Source organism: Sphaeramia orbicularis, chromosome 4, assembly GCF_902148855.1.
Source record: "Sphaeramia orbicularis chromosome 4, fSphaOr1.1, whole genome shotgun sequence".
Lineage (NCBI taxonomy): Eukaryota > Metazoa > Chordata > Actinopteri > Kurtiformes > Apogonidae > Sphaeramia > Sphaeramia orbicularis.
This window is the reverse complement of record NC_043960.1, coordinates 15,802,981-15,826,263: the sequence shown is the minus strand read 5'-3', so window position 1 is coordinate 15,826,263 and position 23,283 is coordinate 15,802,981. Positions and strand designations below refer to the sequence as shown.

Genomic DNA, 23,283 nt, shown 5'->3' with positions numbered 1-23,283 from the left:
TGCGAAACTGATTTTCATTGTTCAGTGACAATAAAGATCTGTTCTATTCTATGCTATTTTTTTCTATTCTATTCTATTCAACTCAACTCAACTCAATTCAATTCAATCATTTAATGCGTACAGGACAACTTAAATACCACAGTGGATCTACAAAGGCACAAAATATTTGCCAACATGCCTCTGGAACTGAAAAATACACTATTTAATATATATTCTTCTGTGTTATTTTTGCACTTTAATTCATCCCGTTGGCTGGTTTTGGTCCGCGGGCCGTATGTTTGACACCCTTGTGCTAAAAATTCATGGCTGTAGACTAGGGGTGTCAAACTCAAATTACTTCAGGGGCCACGTCCACTACCTAATAATATAATAACCTATAAATAATGTCAACTCCAATCTTTTGTGAAAAAAGTAAAACTACGTGATGAACATGTTTATATCCACAATCTATCCTTTAAAGAAATGTGAATTACATGAACCATGAAAAAATGAAATGTATGAAGAAACTTAAGTGCAATTTGAACAATATTATATTTCAGCTTCTCATCTGCATTACAACTCACAGATCACAGTTGATCTACAAATACACAAAACAAGTAGGAACAGGCAGAATATTGGTAAAATTATACTTACTTCTTTCTCTTAAGACATTTCATGTTGTTCATGTTTGTCACATTTTTGAGAAAGAATAGTTTGTACATGTAAATATTTTCATGTAATGTAACTTTTTTTCTTTTTTTTTTTACACAAAAGCAAAGAGAAGAATTTGTAGTTGACATTATTTATAGGTTATTATGACAGTATTGTACTGATCTGACATACTGGAGATCAAATGGGACTGATTGTAGAACCTGAACTAAAATGACTGATATTATTAGTGTATATTTTCCATGTCACAAATTCAGCCTGTGGGCGGCACTGGACCCTTTAGTGGGCTGGTTTTTCCTCTGTGGGCTGGATGTTTGACACCTGTGCTCTAGACTCTGAAATTCAGTACATGAATATAAATGCCCACTTTCTGTTGTGGAATTTTAGTGTGAAAATAGCAGGTAATGCAAAACAGTTTCCTGATGGATTCTGGGAACTGGCACTTTCACAACATGTAAAAACATAATAAGAGAAGTGAGGAAGAGAACATATTTTAACACTTTTACTTTCTGTTGCTTTGGAATTACTGTTTGGGACTTGTATTTAATCGACTTTAAGGCCCAATCCCAATTCACCCGTTGACCCTCCCCCTTACCCCTCCCCTCCATTGCCCCTTGCACTTGTCACTACCCCTTGAAACAGAGCTGTAAGGGGTAGTGATTGAAATATTTCCCTACGACATGACTACTCTTGGAGACCTGTAATGTCATGAGCAGATATCGATGCTGCTATAAACACATGCGACCACTTTGTTTGAGAAATAATTCTCTGTGCCGTCAGCAGCTGTAACCGGGCATCTTTTCGCAACTATCAACCGCAAACCACAGAAACGCGATCTATAACACACTGAAACGGCCTTAAACGGTCGATCAAATGATTAAGTTATTTACGAAGAAAATGCGTACATTTGTGCGTTTCTTTTGTCACACTGCTGCACTTTTTGGCTGTGTTTACCTCCACCTTGCCGATGATTCGAACAGAATTATGGGAAATTTCTCCTACCCTTCCACTTGTAGGGTGTTCCTGAAATATCTCAGTTTCGAGGACCAAACAGTCCTTCCCCCCCAACTTTTTCTGAATCGGGACACCCCTACCCCTTCACGTGAACACACAAAATGGATTTGTAGGGGTAAGGGGGAGGGGCCAAGGGGTGAATAGGGATTGGGGATTGGACCTAAGACTGTATCCGATAATGATAAATAAAAATAAACTCGCCTCAGGGCATACAAAGCACACATTTCATTACGTAGGAACTTGTGGCTATCTTTAACCCTTTCATGCATGAATTATGAGAACCTTAATCAAGATTTTTTTTTCCGGAGTGTTTTTATTCCTCTTTCGGCATGAAAAAAAAAAAAAAAAACAATGCGATGGATTTTTTTTATGAATCTATTTTTCATGGAGTTACAAAAATGTCCACTCAGCTGGACACGATGCGTTTGATTTTAGAGGCAAAGAAACATGTATTTACTGATATACTACGTGAAAACTATGAAATAAAAACATTTTTAATGCTGCTAATCTGATGTTTTCTCACATTTTAACATACCTGCATGGAGATAATATGCAAAAAAACAAACAACTTTTTGTTTAAAAAAAACAAAACAAAACTGTTTATTACAGGCTAGCAACAATTAGGAATTTTTTTTCCGCTCAAACATGTCACTGCAGATCAGGTTTATCTAGAACAGCAAAGTTATAGTAATGGTATGAATTGCAGTGTATGGGATGATGCACAAAACAACAAATCCATAAATATACAAGAAAACACCTTTGATCAGCTGTCCACTGTAGTGACCAGTATGCATGAAAGGGTTAATTCTTCTTTTCTGCATGCCTACCACACCATACATTCCATGTTTTGTTACCCTCAGCCCTCATTGCAGAATGTTTTCTTTTGTAAGCACGTAACTATTAAAAGTTTGATGAGGAAGCAATGTCTTGTAATCAGGCGATGACGGTATTCACCAGTGTCCAACCAACTGGAACACTTTTAATGTTGTATAATAAATACTTGGTTCATGCACGTGGCCTCAGATTCTATCGGGATAAAACAGACACTGTTCTGTTGGTAATCAAACATGTGCGTTTTCATTTGTTGCCACGATGGATCTTGGCGACCGACCACTGGGACCAGACCCAAAGAGTACTTAAGGTGTGTATGTAAACACAGGAGCTGAAAATAGAAGGGGCCATGGTCCATTTTAGTGTGTAGACTGCAGATGTGTCAGACTACGCAGGACTTTGGACGCACATTGTTAATTATATCCTGTTCAACTTGTACAAACCAAAAGTTGATCTACAGGTCAAGTCACAGGTGCTGTTACAGACGCAAATGACCAAAACATTAACGTAGAGCTACAGGAGGCTTTTCTGAAACCACGTGAGTCACTGTAGGTACTGGTCTAGTGTTACTGATGCACTTATAAGGATGTAGAAGCTGTTCTTTGTGGCCTCTTCATGTTAAAAATCAGGTCTACATCCAAGATCTTAATGTAGGAGGGGTCATGTCCTATCTGACATTTTTTATAAAGCTTCACTAATGGTGCGTTCCAAAGTGCGGGAGGCTAGGTTATCATCGTTAACGAAAACTAACAAAATGACGAAAACTAGAATTGAAAAAATATTTTCGTTACCTGGAATAAATAAAAACTATAATTAAAAGAAAAAATACCAAAACGAACCGGAACTGTATTGTGTGCTTACAAAACTAACTAAAACGTATAAAAATTACGGGGTTAAATTCCCTTAGTTTTCGTCTTTGTCAACGTCAGATTGATACAAAATCGATTTATTTCGCTTGAGCAGTTTTAGCTAGCGGCACCATACGACACTTGATGGTCCGTCACTTGTGGTTTCCAGTCGTCTTCTGGTCCCCACTCTACCTGGAAAAATGGAGACTAAAGCTGGGAGAAAGCAGCAGAGTCCTGTCTTGGATTTATTTGAATACGATGGAGAAGAAGAGAAAAGATACGACAAAACTAAAACTAAACTAAAACTAAGCATTTAGAAAAAAATGAAAATAAAAACTAGCAAACCTGCTTAAAAGATACGACAAAACTAAAACTAAACTAAAACTAAGCATTTAGAAAAAAATGAAAATAAAAACTAGCAAACCTGCTCTAAAAACGAATTAAAACTAACTGAATTAGAGGAAAAAATAGTCAAAACTAAACTATAATGAAAAAGCCAAAATTATTATAACCTTGGTGGGAGGTGGGAAGTTTCCGATATCCAACTCGGTAAATTGCATTGGAACGCGTGTCAGAGCCGGAAGTTCAGGTTGCAAAGTGGGGCCAAATCGAAGTATCGCAAACTACAACGTGACGTCAACACAACTTCGCAATGAAAAAAAAAAAAAAACTTCATAATGTATAATTAGCTCATCTGTCACTTAGCCTCTTCCATCTCGTTTGCATGAGAAGACATTACTGTCGACAGTCAAAACGCTTCTTCAGTAACAAAGCAAATATGATCTCAGATCTGCAGTCCTCTGTATTTGTTGGTTATGTTCAACATGGATCATCTAGAATGCTTTGAGGTGGGATGTAGTTAACTCCAAGTGAGATTTATTCTACCTCCTAGCAGTTTGGAACACGCCAAATTACCCACAGTTTCTAGTTCCCATTACAGACTCAATTTTTCAGACTTTTCAGTACATTTATCAAACAAAATGTGACATTTAGGCACAAATAGTTAATGTTTATCTTGTGAATATGGTTATTCTGTGTATTGGGAGATTTATTACTTGTTGTTGTCAGTCTATCAAACTATGGGTTGGACAAAACACATCATGACTCCAGGTGTAAAGGAACCTGCCCCTGAATGTAGCTTATAATTTTCACCACTTTCATAATGTATGACCAAATTACATTCTACTCCTTAGATTTCAGAAAACAGAAAAAAGCTGATGGCCTGAAGAGTAAGAAAATTAAAGAGATTGATTTTTCCAAATAGTCTTCATTTCTTGCATTCGCACACAGATCTGGAAATTACTCAAATTAGATTCCATTAGTAGTCTACAGGGGTTGGACAAAATAATCAACAAAATATAATTTAATATGGTGTAGGTCCGCCTTTTGCAGCAATTACAGCCTCAGTTCTCCGAGGTATTGATTCATACAACTTGTGAATTGTTTCCAAAGGAATTTTAAGCCATTCTTCAGTTAGAATACCCTCCAACTCTTTTAGAGACGATGGCGGTGGAAATCGACGTCTTACTTGAATCTCTAAAACTGACCATAAATGCTCAATAATGTTGAGGTCTGGGGACTGTGCCGGCCATACGAGATGCTCAACTTCATTAGAATGTTCCTCATGCCATTCTTTAACAATTCTAGCTGTATGGATTGGGGCATTATCATCTTGAGGTGAAGGTGTTTCCATTATTTTGTCCAACCCCTGTATTTACCCTGCGATATGCAATAAACACATCGTCCTTTCAGTGGTAGACCAGTAGATGGCAGCAATCTCCTTCTCAAAGTCTTATCAGAAAAAACAATTTTGACCATTTCCATGTTGTTTCATGTGTTTAAAGGCAATTACATTGACTTGCACTGATTTATCCCACCCAAATACACCTCACCTTAAGCTCAAATAAATGTCACTTTGCAAATGTAATGATTTACAATATGAGGATGTATATTTTGTCCCCACAGGTGGCATTGAAAAGAGCCCACATTATGTAACAAACAGAAGAAATAGCCATTGTGACACAGACAAACAACTGACAAAATCCATTAAAAATAAATATCATGATATGAAAATATAAATATCATGATGACCTTACCAAACAACTGTATTCAAACATCTAGACATTTTATTATGAAAATAAGACAGAACATAATTTGAGCACATCTTTCCTTCTACCATGCATGAAGAGCTGATGGACACATATGGACGCCGTGTTCAGCCTCTCTACTACTCGTGCAGTGCAGTTCTTGGATTCTGTCTGTACAGGAAACCACAGTGAAGCAGTACTGCAGACCATCCACGGTCATTAACGGGAATACGACAGATGATGTACAGCGTCTATCTGTGGCTCACTGATGGAGGAGTGGCTGGAGGTTCGTTGATGTTTGTGTGTATTTAGATGCTTCTCTGCTGATGTGGACTGTGTGAGTTTCTCATTTGGCCTCCTGGGCTTTTTTGGCGCTCTGTTTCTCCTTTGCCTGGTGAGATAAACATAGACATTACACTGCTATCCAATATGTCAGATACAATATCAAAGACTTGTTCAATTTGTTTGTTAATCTGAGCACATACTCTGCAGATATTTTATTGGAAACACAATCATGGATGCAGTTTGTATGTTTGAGACACATAAATGGTGCCCTCTGGTGGACAGAATAAACAAAGAACAATTCCATTACCTACAAAACCATTGCTGCAGCTCAGTAATTCATTCATGAGTATGGGAAGTAAACCAGAGCGATTATCATGAAATATACAGTTGCGGAGAAAAGTATTAGACCACCCTTGTTTTCTTTAATTTCTTGTTCATTTTAATGTGTGGTACAACTAAAGGTACATTTGTTTGGACAAATATAACGATAACAACAAAAATAGCTCATAAGAGTTTAATTTCAGAGCTGATATCTACCCATTTTCCATGTTTTCTTGATAATAACCAAAACCACTTCAGTTCTTACATCAATATCTATGGCATTGTCTTGACAAAAATAGTGCTTTTAGACATTCCATGTTTTCTTTTTTGTGTGTTTTAGTCACATGATACATACAGGAGTTAATACTTGATTGCATAGCCATTGTTTTGGATGACTTTTGATGGCCTAATAATTTTTTCCGCGACTGTATATGATTGAATATTTAAATTACAAGAAAATGTGCAAAGAACCAAATAAGCTGCTGAATGTAAATGACATGTTCTTCTTCATTTGTCTACAACATACAGCACTGTACAAAAGTTTTAGGCAAAAGTAGTTTTGTTTTGTCAACAGTAAAATAATATACTATAATGTGCAAACATTTCTCAGTCTCTGTAACAACGCAAGATAAAACAGCATTAAAACTAAAATTTCAGAAACACACCAACTGAAGTATCTTGTATTATAGTGTGATCTTACTTTGCACTTAATTGAACTAATTCTAGTGTTTTACACCGGGTTTCATTACCTCCGCCAAGGAGGTTATGTTTTTGCCAGGGTTTGTCTGTCTGTCTGTCTGTCTGTTTGTTTGTTTGTCTGGAAATGGGATAAGGAAGAAATGATTAAATTCTGGTGGTGATCGGGGGTGGGGGGGGCCCATTTCCAACAAACCCTGAAAATTTCATCAAAATCTGTCCGTAACTTTTTGAGTTATGTTGCACACTAACGGACAGACAAACAGACAGACAAACAAACAAACAAACAAACCCTGGCAAAAACATAACCTCCTTGGCGTGGGGGGGGCCCACAGGGGGGGCCACTGATCAGCCTTGGCGGAGGTCTGCGCTCTCTGAGTGCTTCTAGTTCAACATATGTTCAGTTTTTCTTGTTTGGGCTACTTTTTAAATCACTGAGACAGAAACCACATTAAATACAAACTGTGTCCTGTAGGAGCCATTTAGTGTCTATTTTTTGTGAGTTTTCAATGCTGTGCACAATGTTTCCCTCTATTTTCCCTCTATCTTGCTTTATTTCAATAAATATATTATGCTCATTACAACTGTGTAAAAAAAAAAAAAACACATAAAGGGTGGCCTAAGACTTCTGCATAGTGCTGTGTATATCAACAGGGAATTGGAGGGTTTGGAGGGCAGAAAATGATTTTCAGATCTCATGGTGGGTCTTACAGTTCTTAAAGTCGGCAATGGCTATTTTAGTGCTTTGCTGAGAAAATCTAATTAAACAACAAAATTCTTCAAATATTTGTTCCAATGTTGAAAATAACTTCTTGATAATGACAAATAGGTGCAGGAAGAGACAATATTTCAGCCTCACCTTTTCCACCAAAGGCATTAACTGCTGGTACTCTGCCAACGTCTTCAGTAGCTCCATGATGAAAGGAAGGTAGTTGTGCTTTCGTCGAATGTTTTCAATCTGTTACAAAGCACAACAAGTGAAAAACAGACAAAAACAGATGTGTGTAGAGTAGAAAATAATAACACATCGAGTGTATAATCAAAACATGCTTTTTATGCTACTTTTGATGATGGGAGAAAAAGAAAACTATTACGGTACAAATAAAAAGTTCACAACTTGACCAATGACAATAACATGTTTATTAAATTGTAACTGTGATTAATACATTGGTAAAGACAAACCCACCTTATATCTTTTAAGTTTCTGGTTTTCTTCTTCAATAAGGAGCTGGTACTTTGCTATCTCCGACTGAATGGAACTAAGAAATGTGCTGCTCTGGTCTGTGTCCATTGGCTCATCCTAACAAGAAAAAAAAGGAGAAAAAAAAGGCTCAATATTCATATTTTGATCAATTTATGTCGAAAATTTCAGTCCTTTTCTCACATCTTCCTGATTACAAGTTTTTCCATCTCATTTCCATTTCCTAGTATTCCCCCAAAGGCACATATTATGTCAAATCTGTTTCTTCATTAAATTGTCCATTTTCCCCAACCCATGACCAGTTAACAGCTTTGTTTCTGCTGCCCTCCAGTGGTTTAAGTTTGCACCTTCCTGTATTGACACAGATATGTTATTACAGTATGTACAATACACCCTGATGTGACGTCAGTGTTAGGTGTGGTAATGTACCGACCACATTTGGGAGAACATCTAACAGTGACACCCAGCAGTGAAAACAGGTGTGGTACCAATGAAACTCCTGTCTTGAAGGTCAGCCAGTTGTAATACCTACTACAGACTGTTTTTGGGAATCCTGTAGTGTTCATTTCTCTACTTAGGCAGAAAATAATTACTTTACCTTAAAGGGGTCATATTTTGCTAAACCCATTTTTATTAGTCTTTGGTACATTTATATGTGTATATAGACCCTAATAGTTCATAAAGTTTGAATTTGAACCCTCCAGGTGCTGCAAAGCTATCTTTATATTCATTCCGGCAAAAATCGAGTGGATTTCTACAACCCGTTTCAATTCCTTCTTAAATTGTTACGCTTTATAACTAGTTATATCACGACATTTGCACATAAAGGCCAAGACTTCCGACGAACAATTCTCCAAGTACACCATAATTGTTTGTCAGCAGCAGTGGTTGTTGTCCATACTGAAAATTTGTCCCAACTTCGAGCCGAATACCTAAAATGTTCAGTTGTTGGTTAAACAGGACAGAGCAGCACAGCACAGCCAACAACCTGGAGGCAGTGGGGCATGTGCATTTAAAGGGCCAGCGCTCAAAAGGACATTTCTCATGTCATTACTCAAAAATAGGGTTGAAGATGGACCCGTGGAGTTTAATTAATGAAGAATTCAGACCCAATCATAGCATTTATAGTTTATGTAGACCACAGGGAAATGTTTTAAAATGTATAATTCCATTAAAAAAAAACTAAATATCACTCCTTTAAAACAACCCTGCTCTGAAAAAAATAAAACACAGGAAAGGGACAAGAGTCATTACTGGTCAATGTTCTGACATTGGGAAAGACAGGAGTAGAAATCCAATCCCTTGTCACCCTCCACTGCACATGAGATGAAACTGTCACTCAGTACAAGAGATGTGTAGAAGGTGTCAAACATTTGCTACAACACAGTTCTGAATATATCCATAAATCTATTTCCACAAAATTCTGTAAAAAAAAAAAAAAAAAGTCTCCCAAACAATCTTGTCCTCTTCTTTATGGCGAAACAAGACCCGGAGCCTATATTTTTGCACAGTCCTGGTTGGAATATTTCAACTTGTTTTGCATATTACTTATTTTTCAGCATATTACAGTTATTATCCAGATTCTACCCAGATTTTTTATCCTTCTAATTTATAGTGTACAGTGCATAGTGTTTGTTCTTGTGTTATATTTTTCTTTACTCATGTTTGCTGTGGTTTTATATTATTATTGAATGTGTGCCATGCCTCTGCTACACTGTAATTTCCCAGTTTAGGATAAATAAAGTACATCTATCGATCTGCGACTCTTAAGACTCTCAATTCTGAGCGTTGTATTTGATGTTTACTTCATGTTGACGACCCACTGTGAGGATAGTTTGTCTGATGTGGAGGCTCCCTCACCTCAGTAAGCTGGGTCTGAAGTTCTGCGATTTTCCTCTCGTATATCATCTTTCTGTCTGACACGATGGCCATTAGGTTGAATCGGATCTCTCCTTCACTGTACCTAAATAACAAAGCAATACAATTTCAGTCATTGCAGATTAATACATAATGATATAGAAAATGTATTTGTAATGTACTTAAGTGTTCAAATAAAAATAATCACCAAGTATAAAATAATTATTTACTTCTGTATTCTTTTCTCAATCACTGGACGGACTGCACTGATCCAGTCATCTTGGTTGCAAGCACCTAATGGGAAAAAAATCATTAGAATTAATAAAACGGAATGTGTTAATAAACAGAGTAAATACAAGCGTATTTTGTAAATCACAATAAAACACACAGACTAAAGGGACATTGGTTACATCCATTTTCACAAAGATCTTTAAAATGTTCAAATACACACACTGTCAACCTTAAAACAGAAAAAATAAAACTCTATCATTTTGCATACCAAGGTCAATTGGTCCCTCTCGAAGTCCGTCCAGTTCATATAGTCTACCATTTACAGGGACGTAGCTCACAAAGTGAAAAGCATCTTCATCCTTTGCTGATGACTTTGCATCAAATTCAAACATTTGCTGTCTACAGAAAAAAAAGAAAAAACACAAAAAGAACTTAACAAGATAAACCAATAACAGCCTGTGTGTGTTTTGTCTGCAAACGAGTCACAATAAAAATGAGAATAAATACAATTACAGTGATGTGTCAAGGAAAGAAAAAAAAAAAAATGCTGTTACAGAATCACTACATGAAGGACTGTACGGAGCATTAGCAACAAATGGACCAATTGCTTTTTGCTGAATTTGAATGAGGAGCTAAAAATAACATGAAGCTGATCAAACAGAGCCTCTCCAGCTGGATATGATAACTGTGTGTGCAGGGGCTTACCTGGCAAAGCTGTTGTGAACTTGTCGGATCACTTCAGAGTTGCTGAGAGCCAAACCTTTCATCTGAGGGGAGCGAAGATGCAGGATTAAAATGTTGACAGAATAAGATCAGCCTAAAAGTTGCAGCAATATTATGAAGGACCAAATGGAAAGTAATTACACAATCAAGATTATACTCATTATCTCTACATGGTAAGAAACTGTGGACCACATCAGCATTTTAATTTCAGTAATATTATGGTTCCTAATTAAAATAAATGACCACTTAGTTACTTTTATAACCCCTATGCACAGAGATTACTACTGCCCAACATTTCTATGGCTGTCTTTTCCCACAGATATTGTTTAGTGTCTCTAATCTATCTTAAGATGGTAATGAGTAAATACACATAACCTAAATGAAGAAGAGAGAAAGTACTCGCTTTACATGTTACTTTCCAAATTAAAGGATAAGTTGAGGATCCCATTGAGCATCATCTAGCTCTTAGTGCGACAGATAAGTGAGTCAGCACAGTTTTCAAGGTAAGAGGATAAAACTGCCAGTGCCGGGAAAGCATGGAGACGGCGGTAATGAGTAGCACTTAAAAAAAAAAAAAAAAAAAAAAAAACAGTAGTGACATTAGTTTTAGAAGAGATCACGATTCAAAAGGATAATGTTTATGTAAATGCACTTAAGATGGAAGTTTAGCTTCAATATATCAATAGGTCTATCTACATTAAAATAAATGTTCTGAAAGATGCAATTCACTCAATCCACGAGAAAAACAGAGACTTCAATCAACACACAAAAACATAAAAAACTAGAAAAGCACTTGGAGAGCGCAGACCTCCGCCAGGGCAGATCAGTGTCGTCAACCCCCCCCAACCCCCCACCCCAATCAACACCAAAATTTAATCACTTGTTCCTTGTGCCAGTATCAACATTTCCTGAGATTTTCAAAACCGTCCATAACTTTTTGAGTTATCTTTCACATGGACAGACAGACAGACAAACCAACACTGGCAAAAACATAGCCTCCTTGGCGGAGGTAAAAAAACAACTCAACAAACGTACAGCTGCATCAAAGCTCTGTGAAAACTCTCTGAACTCTGTCAGTGTTTCTCCAAGCAGCATGTCAGAGTGGGAACAGTTGAGGAGGACGCTGACTATCGCCTGGGTGGCACAGGCGTTGTTAATGACCTGAAAACACACACAAAACATACACAGATGTTTGCATTAAGAACTCCATTATATAATGTTGAATAAAGCATAAAGAAGTTTTTTTTCTATTCTTACCTGTATATATCCTATATTACCTATACATATCCTTATTTGTTGTACACATTTCTCATTTGTAGAATAGGATTAGCTTCTGTATATCTCGGTAGTCTTAGTAGTACTCTAGTTGAATATGTATATTCAATATTTTCTCCTGTAGCTTTTTGGACATGCCTAAATTTTTCAGTACTTTGTGTAATATTTTTATAGTCCTTTTTTGCGCAAAGTGTTTTTGCTGCTAAACAGAACAGAGGCGCTAAACTGATTTCCATTGTTCCTGTGACACTGACAAAAAAGATTTATTCTATTCTATAACAGAGATTCTCTTTCTAACATAACTGTGATATGTCGATAGTGAGAACTGTCTTGAAGACTTTTAAGATCCAATAAAGTCAAATCATGAGAAAAAATTTCAGTAACTTCTTAAATAACTTATTTCAAACCTTCTGGTTTTTATCATACTTTTAACAGGTTTTATATTGGCATTTTTACTGATATCTGATGACATTTATTTATTTGTGTCTTTTTTTTATCTATTTATTTTGGTTGGTGTACAGATGTAGATATAAATTGGTATGTGTGTGTGTGTGTGTGTGTGTGTGTGTATGTGACTGTATGTGTATGGGTGTACAGGTTTGTAGGGGTGTGTTATGGATAATCACAATCTTATGTTGTATAACGTGATAAGGCACTAACAGTCTGGGGACTGGAATGGGGGGGGGGGGCACTGTATAAGCAGTGGCTTCTTCCTACTCACTTTCAGGCACAACAGTTGTTCCTTTTTCTACTATTCAGTTTTTTATTTTTATATCGTTTTATTTTTTTCCTTATGTTTTGTACTGTAATGTTTGTGTCTGAAATAAACTAAACTAATTTTTAGTCTGTTTTAACCATGATCAGTGAGCTGCTGGGAGTACCTGGCCATGTCTTTTGACTGTGCTGTTTTTAATCTGTCTCCTGTATGTGTCCTGTGGTTTTAATGTTTTTTGTGTATAATGTTTGAGATGCCCTCTCCAGACTGCAGAACACATCTACCTACGGGTATCAATAAAGTCACCTTGAACCTCAGTCAATAATGTGTGCTATAGATGTTGTATTAATGACATGTCCAGCACATCAAGCATGTTGTTAATCAGAAATGAAATTTAACCACTATGTACTATTTATACACAGGCTTCAAGTTTTGTCAGTGCATTTGTAAAAAAATTGCGTGAATTTTCCTGAATGCCAGTAACGTACTTGTAATACTGAGAAACCTTCAGCAGCTAAACATGACAACATCTGACAGTATCAAGTTCTGAACATCATCCTGCATTTAAGCTAAGTTTACAGCCCGATTAAGGCATACAGAGGTTGGACCTACTTGTTTTGCAAAGAAGATGGAGTCAAGTCTGGAATCCTGGACAATTGAACCTGCTGGCTCTTCACCTGGCTGCCATTTGAAGAGGAAAATCAACCCATGAACTGGTCTGTAACAAAATAGGAATATGATGAGTCCTATCTCCACAGAATGCACGCAGCATAATGAGTCTAAAAGAGTAAACATACTTAAGGTTGTCAAAGTTTTCGGGCTCCATGCTCCAGATCTCCTCAACCTGCGCTCCTTTGCATCCTGACAATGACAAACAACCATCAACCACACATCTACACATGCAATGACTAATTAACTAGATGCATCTTACTCTTACGTTTAATTAAAACTTTCTGCGATTAACATAATTGAGCACTGTACTATTCCTTTGCAGATCCATGCACACCAAATGTCATTGCTCGTGTTTGTTTCACGCGCCGTTGTTTTGAACGCTGAGTAATGCTAGCAAGTTAGCTTATCTTATTATAATTTAGCTTTGTCGGTCAAATTACATGCAACCTTTGACCAGATAGCAGTGTTTAGATGTTCGCTGCTGTTGCACTGTCTCCAGTAGGTACCAGCGTTATTCATAAAAGATTCTGTATTTTGTCACAGGTAATTAACACTAGCTAATTTAAGTTAGTGTTAGCCACTAGCTAGCTGGCGCTGTCGGGCATCTCCGTTACATTGAATGAGCAGCTAAATAGCATTCAGCTAAAAGCCACCTACCGAAGCCTTTTATCAACTCCGTGAACACTCCGGGGTCACTCTCCATCAAACACCATTCTCCTGCGCTTCCAGACATTCTTTACAAAGATGTTATTTTAACCTATTAAGCACATATACGAGATGCTTATCTTCCTAGCTTAGCAACACAGCCGTGCTAGTCGAGCTAATTTGACTGACGCTCTGGAGTGACCTCAGCGTGATGCGATGCGGTGGGAAATGTGGGTACGCTCGATTTGTTTTCCCAGCGTACACCGTGCGGAGTGACCGAAGTTATATATAATCGATTTTTTAAAGATAAATGTATTGAAGAATTTGATGACATCCACGATTCCACACTTAAAAAAAATATCGCATTTTAAGATATATTCTGTAGAAGTTATAATATACGCTTTTAATGGATTGAGCAGGTGAGAAAAACAAGCATCCCTCGGCGAAGACGTCTTCATATGCGTGAATTTGAATGAAGAATCTTTTGCTGAGTTAACAAAAAAAAAAAAAGATAATCATTCGCTGGAGCGTCACTGTTTATTAGTAATAATAATAAATATACATTCAAGGCATTAGGAAAACGTCCTTATACTTATTACATACACTCAAACATACATTCATAACACTAATAGCATCAAATTAGATTTTTCATACTTATTTAATAAAACCAATCATTTAACTAACAATTCTGTAAATAAATACCCACTGATAAAATATATTGAACAGTAAATAAAGCAAAAACAAGCAAATAACAAAACCATTTCCAGCATATGCAAATACTGTATTTAAAAGTTTTCTATTAAACATATTTATGACAATGATAAGTACTAACTCGTACCAAAATCTGTGCTTTCCCTGCTATTGTAAGACCTTGTGAATGATCATAAATAAACTCCTTTTCATACAAAATGACATGAAATTGCAGTCAACCTGTGCAGGTGTAATGAGAGGACATGCGTCTTGATGACTGTAACAATATATAAAAAAACACAACCATGCATGTATGAAAAGTCGTTACATTATTCACAGTTTTTGTTAAAAAGGTTTTCAATGGTACTGTACAGCTGTGGATACAAATGTATATAGCATGTATGAAGCTTAACATCAAGTATCCAATACACCTTGATAAATACAATACATAGCAGCGTTTAAACAGTGTAGAAACTGTACCACAAGATCAAGCAAACATTTAAGAAAGAGAGGATTTAAAAGGACAAGAACGGTTAGTCATTTAGTGGACTCAAATTGTCCGCTGCCTGAGCCTTCAGAACTCGTTGCAGCACAGCAGGGAGCGCACTGTTCAACGAGGGGAACCAACTTGCCCTGCTGGTGCAGCTGTTTGGTGTCAGAGCCACCTCCGATGCAGTTTCCATTAATGAAGACTCTGGGCACCTGATCACAAACATTAATACACAGGAGTTTGGGTTACGACTTAAAGGAGTGATATTTTGCTTTTTTAAATGGAATTATGCATTTTAAAACATTTCCATGTGGTCTACATAAACTGTAAATGCTATGCTTGGGTCTGAATTCCTCATTAATTAAACTCCACAGGTCCATCTTCAAAGGTTGTTTTAAGTGCTGGCCCTCTTAATGCAAATAAGCCCCCCCCCCCCCCAGGATGTTGACTGTACTTTCTGTCCTGTTCAGCCACTTGCGTTTAGTTTTACAACCAAAAACTGAACATTTTAGGAAATCAGCTCGAAGTTTGGACATATTTTCAGTTTTCATTACAACCGCTGCTGCTGACAAACAATTATGGCGTACTCGGAAAAATGTTCATCGGAACTCTGGACCTTATATGTGCAAATGTCATGACATAACTAGTTATAAAACGCAACAAATTAAGCAGGAATTAAAACTGGTTGTAGAAATCCACTCCATTTTTGCCGCAATTTATATAAAGATAGCTTTGCAGCACCTGGAGGGTTCAAATTCAAACTTTTTGAACCATTAGGGTCGAAATACACAAATAAATGAACCAAAGACTAATAAAAGTGGGTTTCGCAAAATATGACCCCTTTAATGTTTTGAAAATGCTGCTGGACACCGTTTTTTGTTGTTTTTTTCCCCATTAGAACTTCACTATGCAGTAGATGTTTAACACAAATTAGTCATCATATTAGAAGTGATGAGACAGTGGATTTTTACAGTGTGATATAATAATAGTTTGGAGCAGAAAAATCTGATTATTCCGTAGATATTAACCATTTCTGACATCTAAGTAAAGTTAAGTACACTGAATGAAAAAGGATCTCTGAACATCACATTGAAAGTCAGTAATTGTTATTAAACTGTGTGTATAGTAGACTCTTAATTTGTTAGGGTTATTCGTTTCTCTCAAAGTCAGTAATTTAATTTAAAAGCTATCAGTCATTATGGGCTCTGCCAATACAAAAACATCATGTAAAATATTCTGTCAGCACTTATTAATTTAATTTAAGTTAATGTAATTTAATAGTTTAAATGGTCAATAATTCTAATGTCATGTAAGTTATTCTCATTGACAAAAGTCCATGAAATCAACCAACACTGTAATAAAATGGTGCCATCTTGTGTTTTAGTAAAACCACACATTATACTATATATTATACTTGGTATAAAAATAACGTTCATATGCAGTACGTGAACTTTTTACATTCCTGTGTCTCAAAAATTATGTTCATATCAGTGTTTAATGGTTGGCTTAAGGCAAAAACTAAGTCCATACTGTATGTGAATATTTAATTATTTTTGCGGTTAAGTTCAGACGCTGGCAGCACTTAACAAAGATACCAAGGCTTAGTTTAATACTGAAGAGGTCTGCAAAGATGTGATAAAAATAGCTTATGCATTTGTTAAAACTGAAACTCCGCCACAGTCTTTTCCAGACCTTAACCAAAGCCCTTGTATTGAATAAAGCTAAAACCTACAGGAGTCACAATGCATACCCTGCTCTCTGATGGCAAAGTCCTGGGTCTTATAAATCTAACCCCCACCTCCTACCTGTTGAGTAAATGCAAAAACGTTCTGGGAGCTGCATCATTTAAATCACTATAACATCTGTAAAGAGCTATGGAGAAATGCTGCTTTGAAATGTATTTTTGGTTCAGAAACTTACAGATTATAGTATGCATGATTCACAGAACATGCATTAACAGTGAATGTCTGAAAAAGCCATGACTCACTGTGGTTTTTATCTGAACACAGATGCAGCTTCTCTGAGTCAAGTGATAAGGACCTGTTTCTTAGCTGCAGCCTAAACAAAAACAAGTCAAGTCAACCTAAATTTAACTTTAATGCACAACTGCCAAGACACACAAGCTGCCAAATATCCCTGCTTTGATTCTTTTTATTAACAGACACTAAAATAACAGGCCTTGAAGTTATTTCAAATTCCAATCCTAAAATATAGCATCAGCTCTCACCGTTCTGGCGCCGGTCATCTGAGCTAAGGCCTCTTGCAGTCTCCTCCCGTCATTATGTTCGTCCAGTTCAATCACTTTGTAGGTGGCACCAATTTCATTGAACACATTCTTGGCCATTTTGCAATAAGGACAGGTGGTCTTGGAAAATATCACAACACAGTTCTGTGATACCAATTCCTAAAAGGTCAAACAAAAAAATGATTTAATCAAATATCAATAACACAACAGACTGCAACCACCAGTATCCACAATGGTTACTGGGAAAAGGGCAAAAGCAAGAAGTTTTTCAGTCTTATTACTTTGGTTAAATTCTAGTGAGTGTGTGATTAGTGAAAAAGGCTGTATAAAATAACGCTAGATACAAGAAGTCACTGGAATACAATATTCTTTTATGTTATTTATTCATGTTTTAAAAGTTCAGTTCCCATTTAACCCCCACTCTGTCCGTCAGGAGATGCTTAAAAAGAAAAAAAAAAAAAACAGACAAACTAAGGTTGTAAAGATAAAGCTGTTGTGAAAGGGTCAGGTTCATGGACACAGCAGTGGTTATCTTTTAACTGAGTAAAATATAAATACCATTGCATGAAAATGGTCTGGTAAAAGTTAAAGGAGGCAAGTATTAGCTTTACAGTGCACTTAAAATACCGAAAGTGTGTAGAATGATTTATTTCAGAATAATACACATTACTGAATTATAATTATTGCATGTGCAACATTGTGTTCAGCTTTACAGTTACAGATGATAATGCTGGAGCTCATTTTATTGTATATACTAGTGAGTATATTTATAATAATGCATTTGTGGATTTATTTTATATGGTTAATATAAATTTACAACATAAGTAGTATCTAAAGTCAAGTAGTAGTCAAGTGCATTGCAGTATTTCCTCCTGAGATGTAAAGTACAAGTATAAATTCAAAAAAAAAAAAAAAAAAAAAAAAAAACACACCCAAAGTATGTGTACATTTAAAACCAACTTGGGACTGTTACCAAAAAAAAAAAAAAATCAGTCAGTAAAAGTCTGAGGCACCTTGCCACATTAATCGTGAACATATTAAGACAACACCGTCTTCATCAGGTTACAAACCAGACTTGCTCCATTTTTAAATGTCAGTGCATTATAAGATGTTAATCATGTTGACAATGTGACAACTGGCTTTAGATATGACTGAATAAGCGGGAAAAGGAAAACGAAGAGACATTTGGGTATAAAAAAAAAAAGAAGAAAAAACAAATGAGAATAAAAAGTCAAAGAAATAAATGGAAAAAAAAAAACCCTCAACATTAAATTTCTGCAAAAATAAAACATTTCAGTAAATTATTTAATATCATTAAATCCTTGTAAAGACAGATTTTCTTACCTGAACATACTGTACACATGAAGTGCTGGACAGACCCCCAGTAGAGGATGTAAAGTTCCCCATCCTGAAAAACACAAATCCTATAACGTGAATATATAGTCATTAACATTATTTGACACAAATCACTGCCACGTTTCGCACAGAAAAGTTAATCTATGTCCATGCATTAACCTTAGAAATGAGAAAAAATCACAAGAGGTGAACTGAAAGCTGGTTATCTGCAACAAAATGATTTTTAACAGAAAAATAACTGCGGTTCTGGAAATGAAGCCGTCCATCATCATCATTAGAGCTTTAACTACTGATTTTAACACGACGTTTGCTGTTGTGCTATTTCGCTTCTTATTAAGGTGAGCTTTACTGTCGGTTCAGGAACCAGTTAATCCAGGATTAACTAGTAGTTGCATACATGTGCTCCACCACTGATAATTAGCACGTTTGATGGGTGCAAAGAAAACCTGGAGCTAAAAATGTCGATAAATAATCAGACATCAGTGATTTACTTGAATTTGTGCGTTTAGGATTTGTTTAAGAATAAGGAGGTTGGATCTAGTTCTATAAAACATACTGTGAGTGGTCGGATTAATACTAGAGTGACACAATGGTGTGTAAAAGTTGTAAAAACACGTTTGTGAATGTAAATGCACCACACTACACTCAGCATGAGCATGAGTAGCCTAGCATACCCTACTTAACGCCAAAGAAACCGAATACGTTGTCAGGCCGTGTTGTCTTTCTAACTAAAGATGATTACATACAGTGACAGATGCAAGTAATGTTTTTCATGATATGTTGTTGATTAATTAAGCTAGTTAGCAAACCGCTGTTGTAGTCAAGCTAGCGGGAATGACCTTCGGCAGCCGGTCCATGCCGCTCTAGGGAGACATCCTGCTCGAGCAAACATAGTGAAAAAAGAACAAAAAGCAAGAAAATAATCGAGCTGTTGGCCTGGATGAAACATGCGGTTAGTGTGGACACAGTACTATCGCTACACACCACCCGTGCCACTAACTGTGCGTTTGCTTTCACACTTTATTTTCTCTGTTTATGTGCCTGAAGCCTACCTTACGTGAACACCGGAAGTAGTTTCTGACGCAAGCAAGTAGGCGTTTGTACGTACGTAACGTCATGTTTTTTATTTATTTATTTTTTTTATTATTTTTTTGTGGTGGTGGTGGGGGCTAATTACACTGGGTTACTAAAAAAAATGTTTTTTGCAAGTTGTCTAGGTTTTTTCAACTGAATTAGGACCATTTTGCACCGCTAAATCCAAAAATGACATTGTTTTTCTCAATCAGGTCAGGTTTTTTTTGCTAATTTGATTTTGAAAAATTTGATCTTCTCACAATATTGATTACATTTTTGTGACTTTATCAGTTGATTTTTTTATATAGTTCTCACCCAAAATAGGTTTTAAGAGAAAAAAAATCATTTTCTAACTGTTAGGTACAATGGTGTATTCACCACAGATGTAGCAGAATACGTCAGGCTTATTTTTGCAAGATCTTCTAGTTGAAGCCATTTCATTCACCTGTAATATTAAAAAAAACAAAACATTAATCATAAATTGGCAAAAGTAAAATCTTCAGAACTCGTTTATTGCCAGAAATATGAAAGAATTTTGTATCATATGATGTGAAAATGCCCATAAATGTAAGCAAAAATGTTAAAAAGCCAATATGTAGCATAGTTCAGAAAGTTGACCTGATTGAGCAAAATTAATGTGATTTTTGGATTCAGCACACCAAAATTATCCTTAATCAGCTCAAAAAACTTCAACAATAAATTTGTTGTTGACCAGTGTTATCAATCAGTTGACATTTTTAGAATGATAATATAATATTAAAATATATTTAAAATGAATAAATAAAAAGAGTCAAATATTAAGGTGCTGAACACTTCACATTGACAGAAAAATATCCCCATCATAGCTGTCATCCACCCATGCAAAATAACCAGCATCGATAAGAAAGACTAGGGTAAAAAAAGGAAAAATAACTGCAATGAATATGACCAAAACTGACTAAAATGATGTTGTAGTGTGCTCTGCTGTACTTGTTTTGTAAAAAAAGATATGGTCAAATCTGCAATCCTGGACAGTTGAACCTGCTGGCCCTTCACCTTCAGCAGCTGAACATGAAAATATTTGACAGTGTCAATTTTTTGGGCAGACGTCATTCTGCAATTAAGTTAAGTTTACAAGGAATACATGTAAAAACTCATGAAAGTGAGCATAGAAATGTACCTTTGGTTGAGCACTACAGACTTGATTTGATCTGTGAAAACTGCCCAATTAAGACATACAGACCTACTGATTTTGCACCACCTAGCTGCCACCTAAAGAGGAAAATCAACCCATGAACTGGTTTGTAACAGAATGGAAATATTATGAGTCCTCTCTCAACAGAGTGCATGCAGCATAATGAGCCTAAGAGTGGACATAAGATTGTCAGAGTGTTCAGGTTCCATGCTCCATATTTCATAAACCTTCACATCCTGACAATGACAAACAGAGTCATCAACTATACTGTACATCTGCACATGCAGTAACTAACTGACAAACTAACTGCACTGCACTAATGCAGCATTCCAAAGAGCTCGGAGAAAGAACATATCCCACCTGAAGTTAACTACATCCCACCTCAAAGTATTCCAGGTGATCCATTTGAACATAAACAACAAATATGGAGATTGCAAATCTAAGCTCCTACTTGTTTTCTGACTGAAGAGGCATTTTGACTGTCCACAACATGTTCTCATATATGCAAATGAGCTGGGAGAGGGGAAATGACAGATGAGCTAATTATACACTGTGAAAGTTTTTTTTTTATTGCGAACTTGCACACTATGCGCCGCCAGTGTTGTGTTGACGTCACGTTGTAGTTCGCGGTGAGGTCAGGGTACTTCGATCTGGTCCCACTTTGCAACTAGGGCCTCCGGCTTGGACAGGCGTTCCAATGCATTTTACTGAGTTGGATGTCGGAAACTTCCCACGTCCCGGAACTCTGGAACCTACCATAACTGTATGTTATGCTTTCATGACTGTATGTTTGTTTTATTTGTCTGTTTATATGCCTGAAGCCTGCTTTACATGAACACCATCGTCAATACATACATACATATCACATACTATATATTAACAAAATATATTCAAATAAAAATGGCAAAGAAACAGTCAAATATTCAAGTGCTTAACATTTCACATTGTCGGAAAAATGAAAACATGTCATAGCTGTCATGCCATGAAAAACAACCAGACTAATATGACTGAAAATGACTATAATAATGGTATAATGGGCTGTGCTGAGCAAGACAGAAGCACTCCTTAGACATATTCTTACTTCAGAAAGCAGGATTAAAATCAGAGGGCTAAGAACACATTTGATTTCTTCATTTATCATTTATCTTCATCAGAGGATTGAGGATGGAAGATCTTTAGCCCAAAAAACTGTTTCCTATTTACTTTGTCAGCTTGGAGTAAAACCCATATCTCAGAAGGCAATCTCAAATCTAAAAACTGGATGAAGCAACACAGAGGTTTCCTTTTTAAAAGCCAAGGGGGAAAAGCATCTTTCACAATCGATTCACAGCATCAGAGTTATTCACAGTGTTGCCCTTAAATGGTTAAATCCAAAAATGAAAGACGGTGCTGAATATTGATTGGGCCTAAAATAACTGCTTGGTTCTTGACACACACTGATAGGAGACAAGAAGGATTGGATCTGTCTGGTGAAAGTTAAGCTTTAAAATGTTGTTTTTATTCAGAAGAGAGATCCAAGAGATGATCCTTAGAACAAAGCACCTGTCACTGTTACTTTGATTGAACATGACAGTAGTTGCTTTTCCATTGGACATCAGTTCAAAACTTTACCGATATTTACTAAATGTCGAAAAAACAGAAGTGCGTAATGTCAGTTTTTCCATTAAATCAAAAACGTGATGATTTGTTTATTTATTATCGTGAGATAGCATGATAAGTCATTCCATAAACATGGCGACAAATGTAAATATGGTGTTGATTTACAGATACCTTCATTATTATCATATATTACCCCTCTGTTTCGTACTAAATTAAAAAATGATTGGGTTTCCTGGTGTGTCCACACATACTGCGACATGTTTCTTCTTCTTCGTTTGTTGTAACGTACGTCAACATCCGTTTTTTAAATTCACCTGACTCTAGTTCAAAAAAAGGTCTTTCCATTGCAGTTTTGTGTGATATACCCTTTGCGCTATGCCCGAAAAACCACCTCTTGCCAGCGCAAAAATTTTTAATCGAAAAATGAGACGTTTGGCGAAATTGTCATTTTTCCATTAGGTAAATTTTTACGTGCAAGTTATATTTGCGCAATTTGAGAGTCAATGGAAAAGTGACTAGTGGGTGTCATTTCTTTAACTGTATTCAAGTTAATATCACTGAACAGTTCCAAAGTGTTAAATTCTCCATTACCAGTGAGATTCAGTA

At 36.3% G+C, this 23,283-nt stretch overlaps 2 protein-coding genes across 5 annotated transcripts; both read right to left on the bottom strand.

Moving 5' to 3' along the window:
* Window positions 1–5,445: 5,445 nt before the first annotated feature.
* Window positions 5,446–14,263, bottom strand: uchl5 (ubiquitin carboxyl-terminal hydrolase L5). Its single transcript, XM_030132938.1, has 11 exons — window positions 14,062–14,263; window positions 13,530–13,593; window positions 13,345–13,450; window positions 11,778–11,903; window positions 10,725–10,786; window positions 10,288–10,418; window positions 10,019–10,082; window positions 9,792–9,894; window positions 7,917–8,030; window positions 7,590–7,688; window positions 5,446–5,819 (listed from the first exon to the last, which is right to left on the bottom strand). The coding sequence occupies exons 1-11, from the start codon at window positions 14,135–14,137 to the stop codon at window positions 5,775–5,777; spliced, it is 990 nt and encodes a 329-aa protein (XP_029988798.1). The 5' UTR covers window positions 14,138–14,263; the 3' UTR covers window positions 5,446–5,774.
* Window positions 14,264–14,567: 304 nt separating this feature from the next.
* glrx2 (glutaredoxin 2) lies at window positions 14,568–19,920 on the bottom strand. Of its 4 annotated transcripts, none has more exons than XM_030132987.1 (4): window positions 19,883–19,920; window positions 18,819–18,882; window positions 17,457–17,633; window positions 14,568–15,441 (listed from the first exon to the last, which is right to left on the bottom strand). In XM_030132987.1, exons 2-4 carry the CDS (start codon window positions 18,879–18,881, stop codon window positions 15,277–15,279), a joined length of 405 nt encoding a protein of 134 aa, XP_029988847.1. In that variant the 5' UTR covers window position 18,882; window positions 19,883–19,920; the 3' UTR covers window positions 14,568–15,276. The 4 variants fall into 4 exon arrangements, with proteins under 4 accessions (XP_029988847.1, XP_029988846.1, XP_029988848.1 ...); XM_030132986.1 differs by lacking the exon at window positions 19,883–19,920 and adding an exon at window positions 19,670–19,876; XM_030132988.1 differs by lacking the exon at window positions 19,883–19,920 and adding an exon at window positions 19,640–19,749.
* Window positions 19,921–23,283: the final 3,363 nt, after the last annotated feature.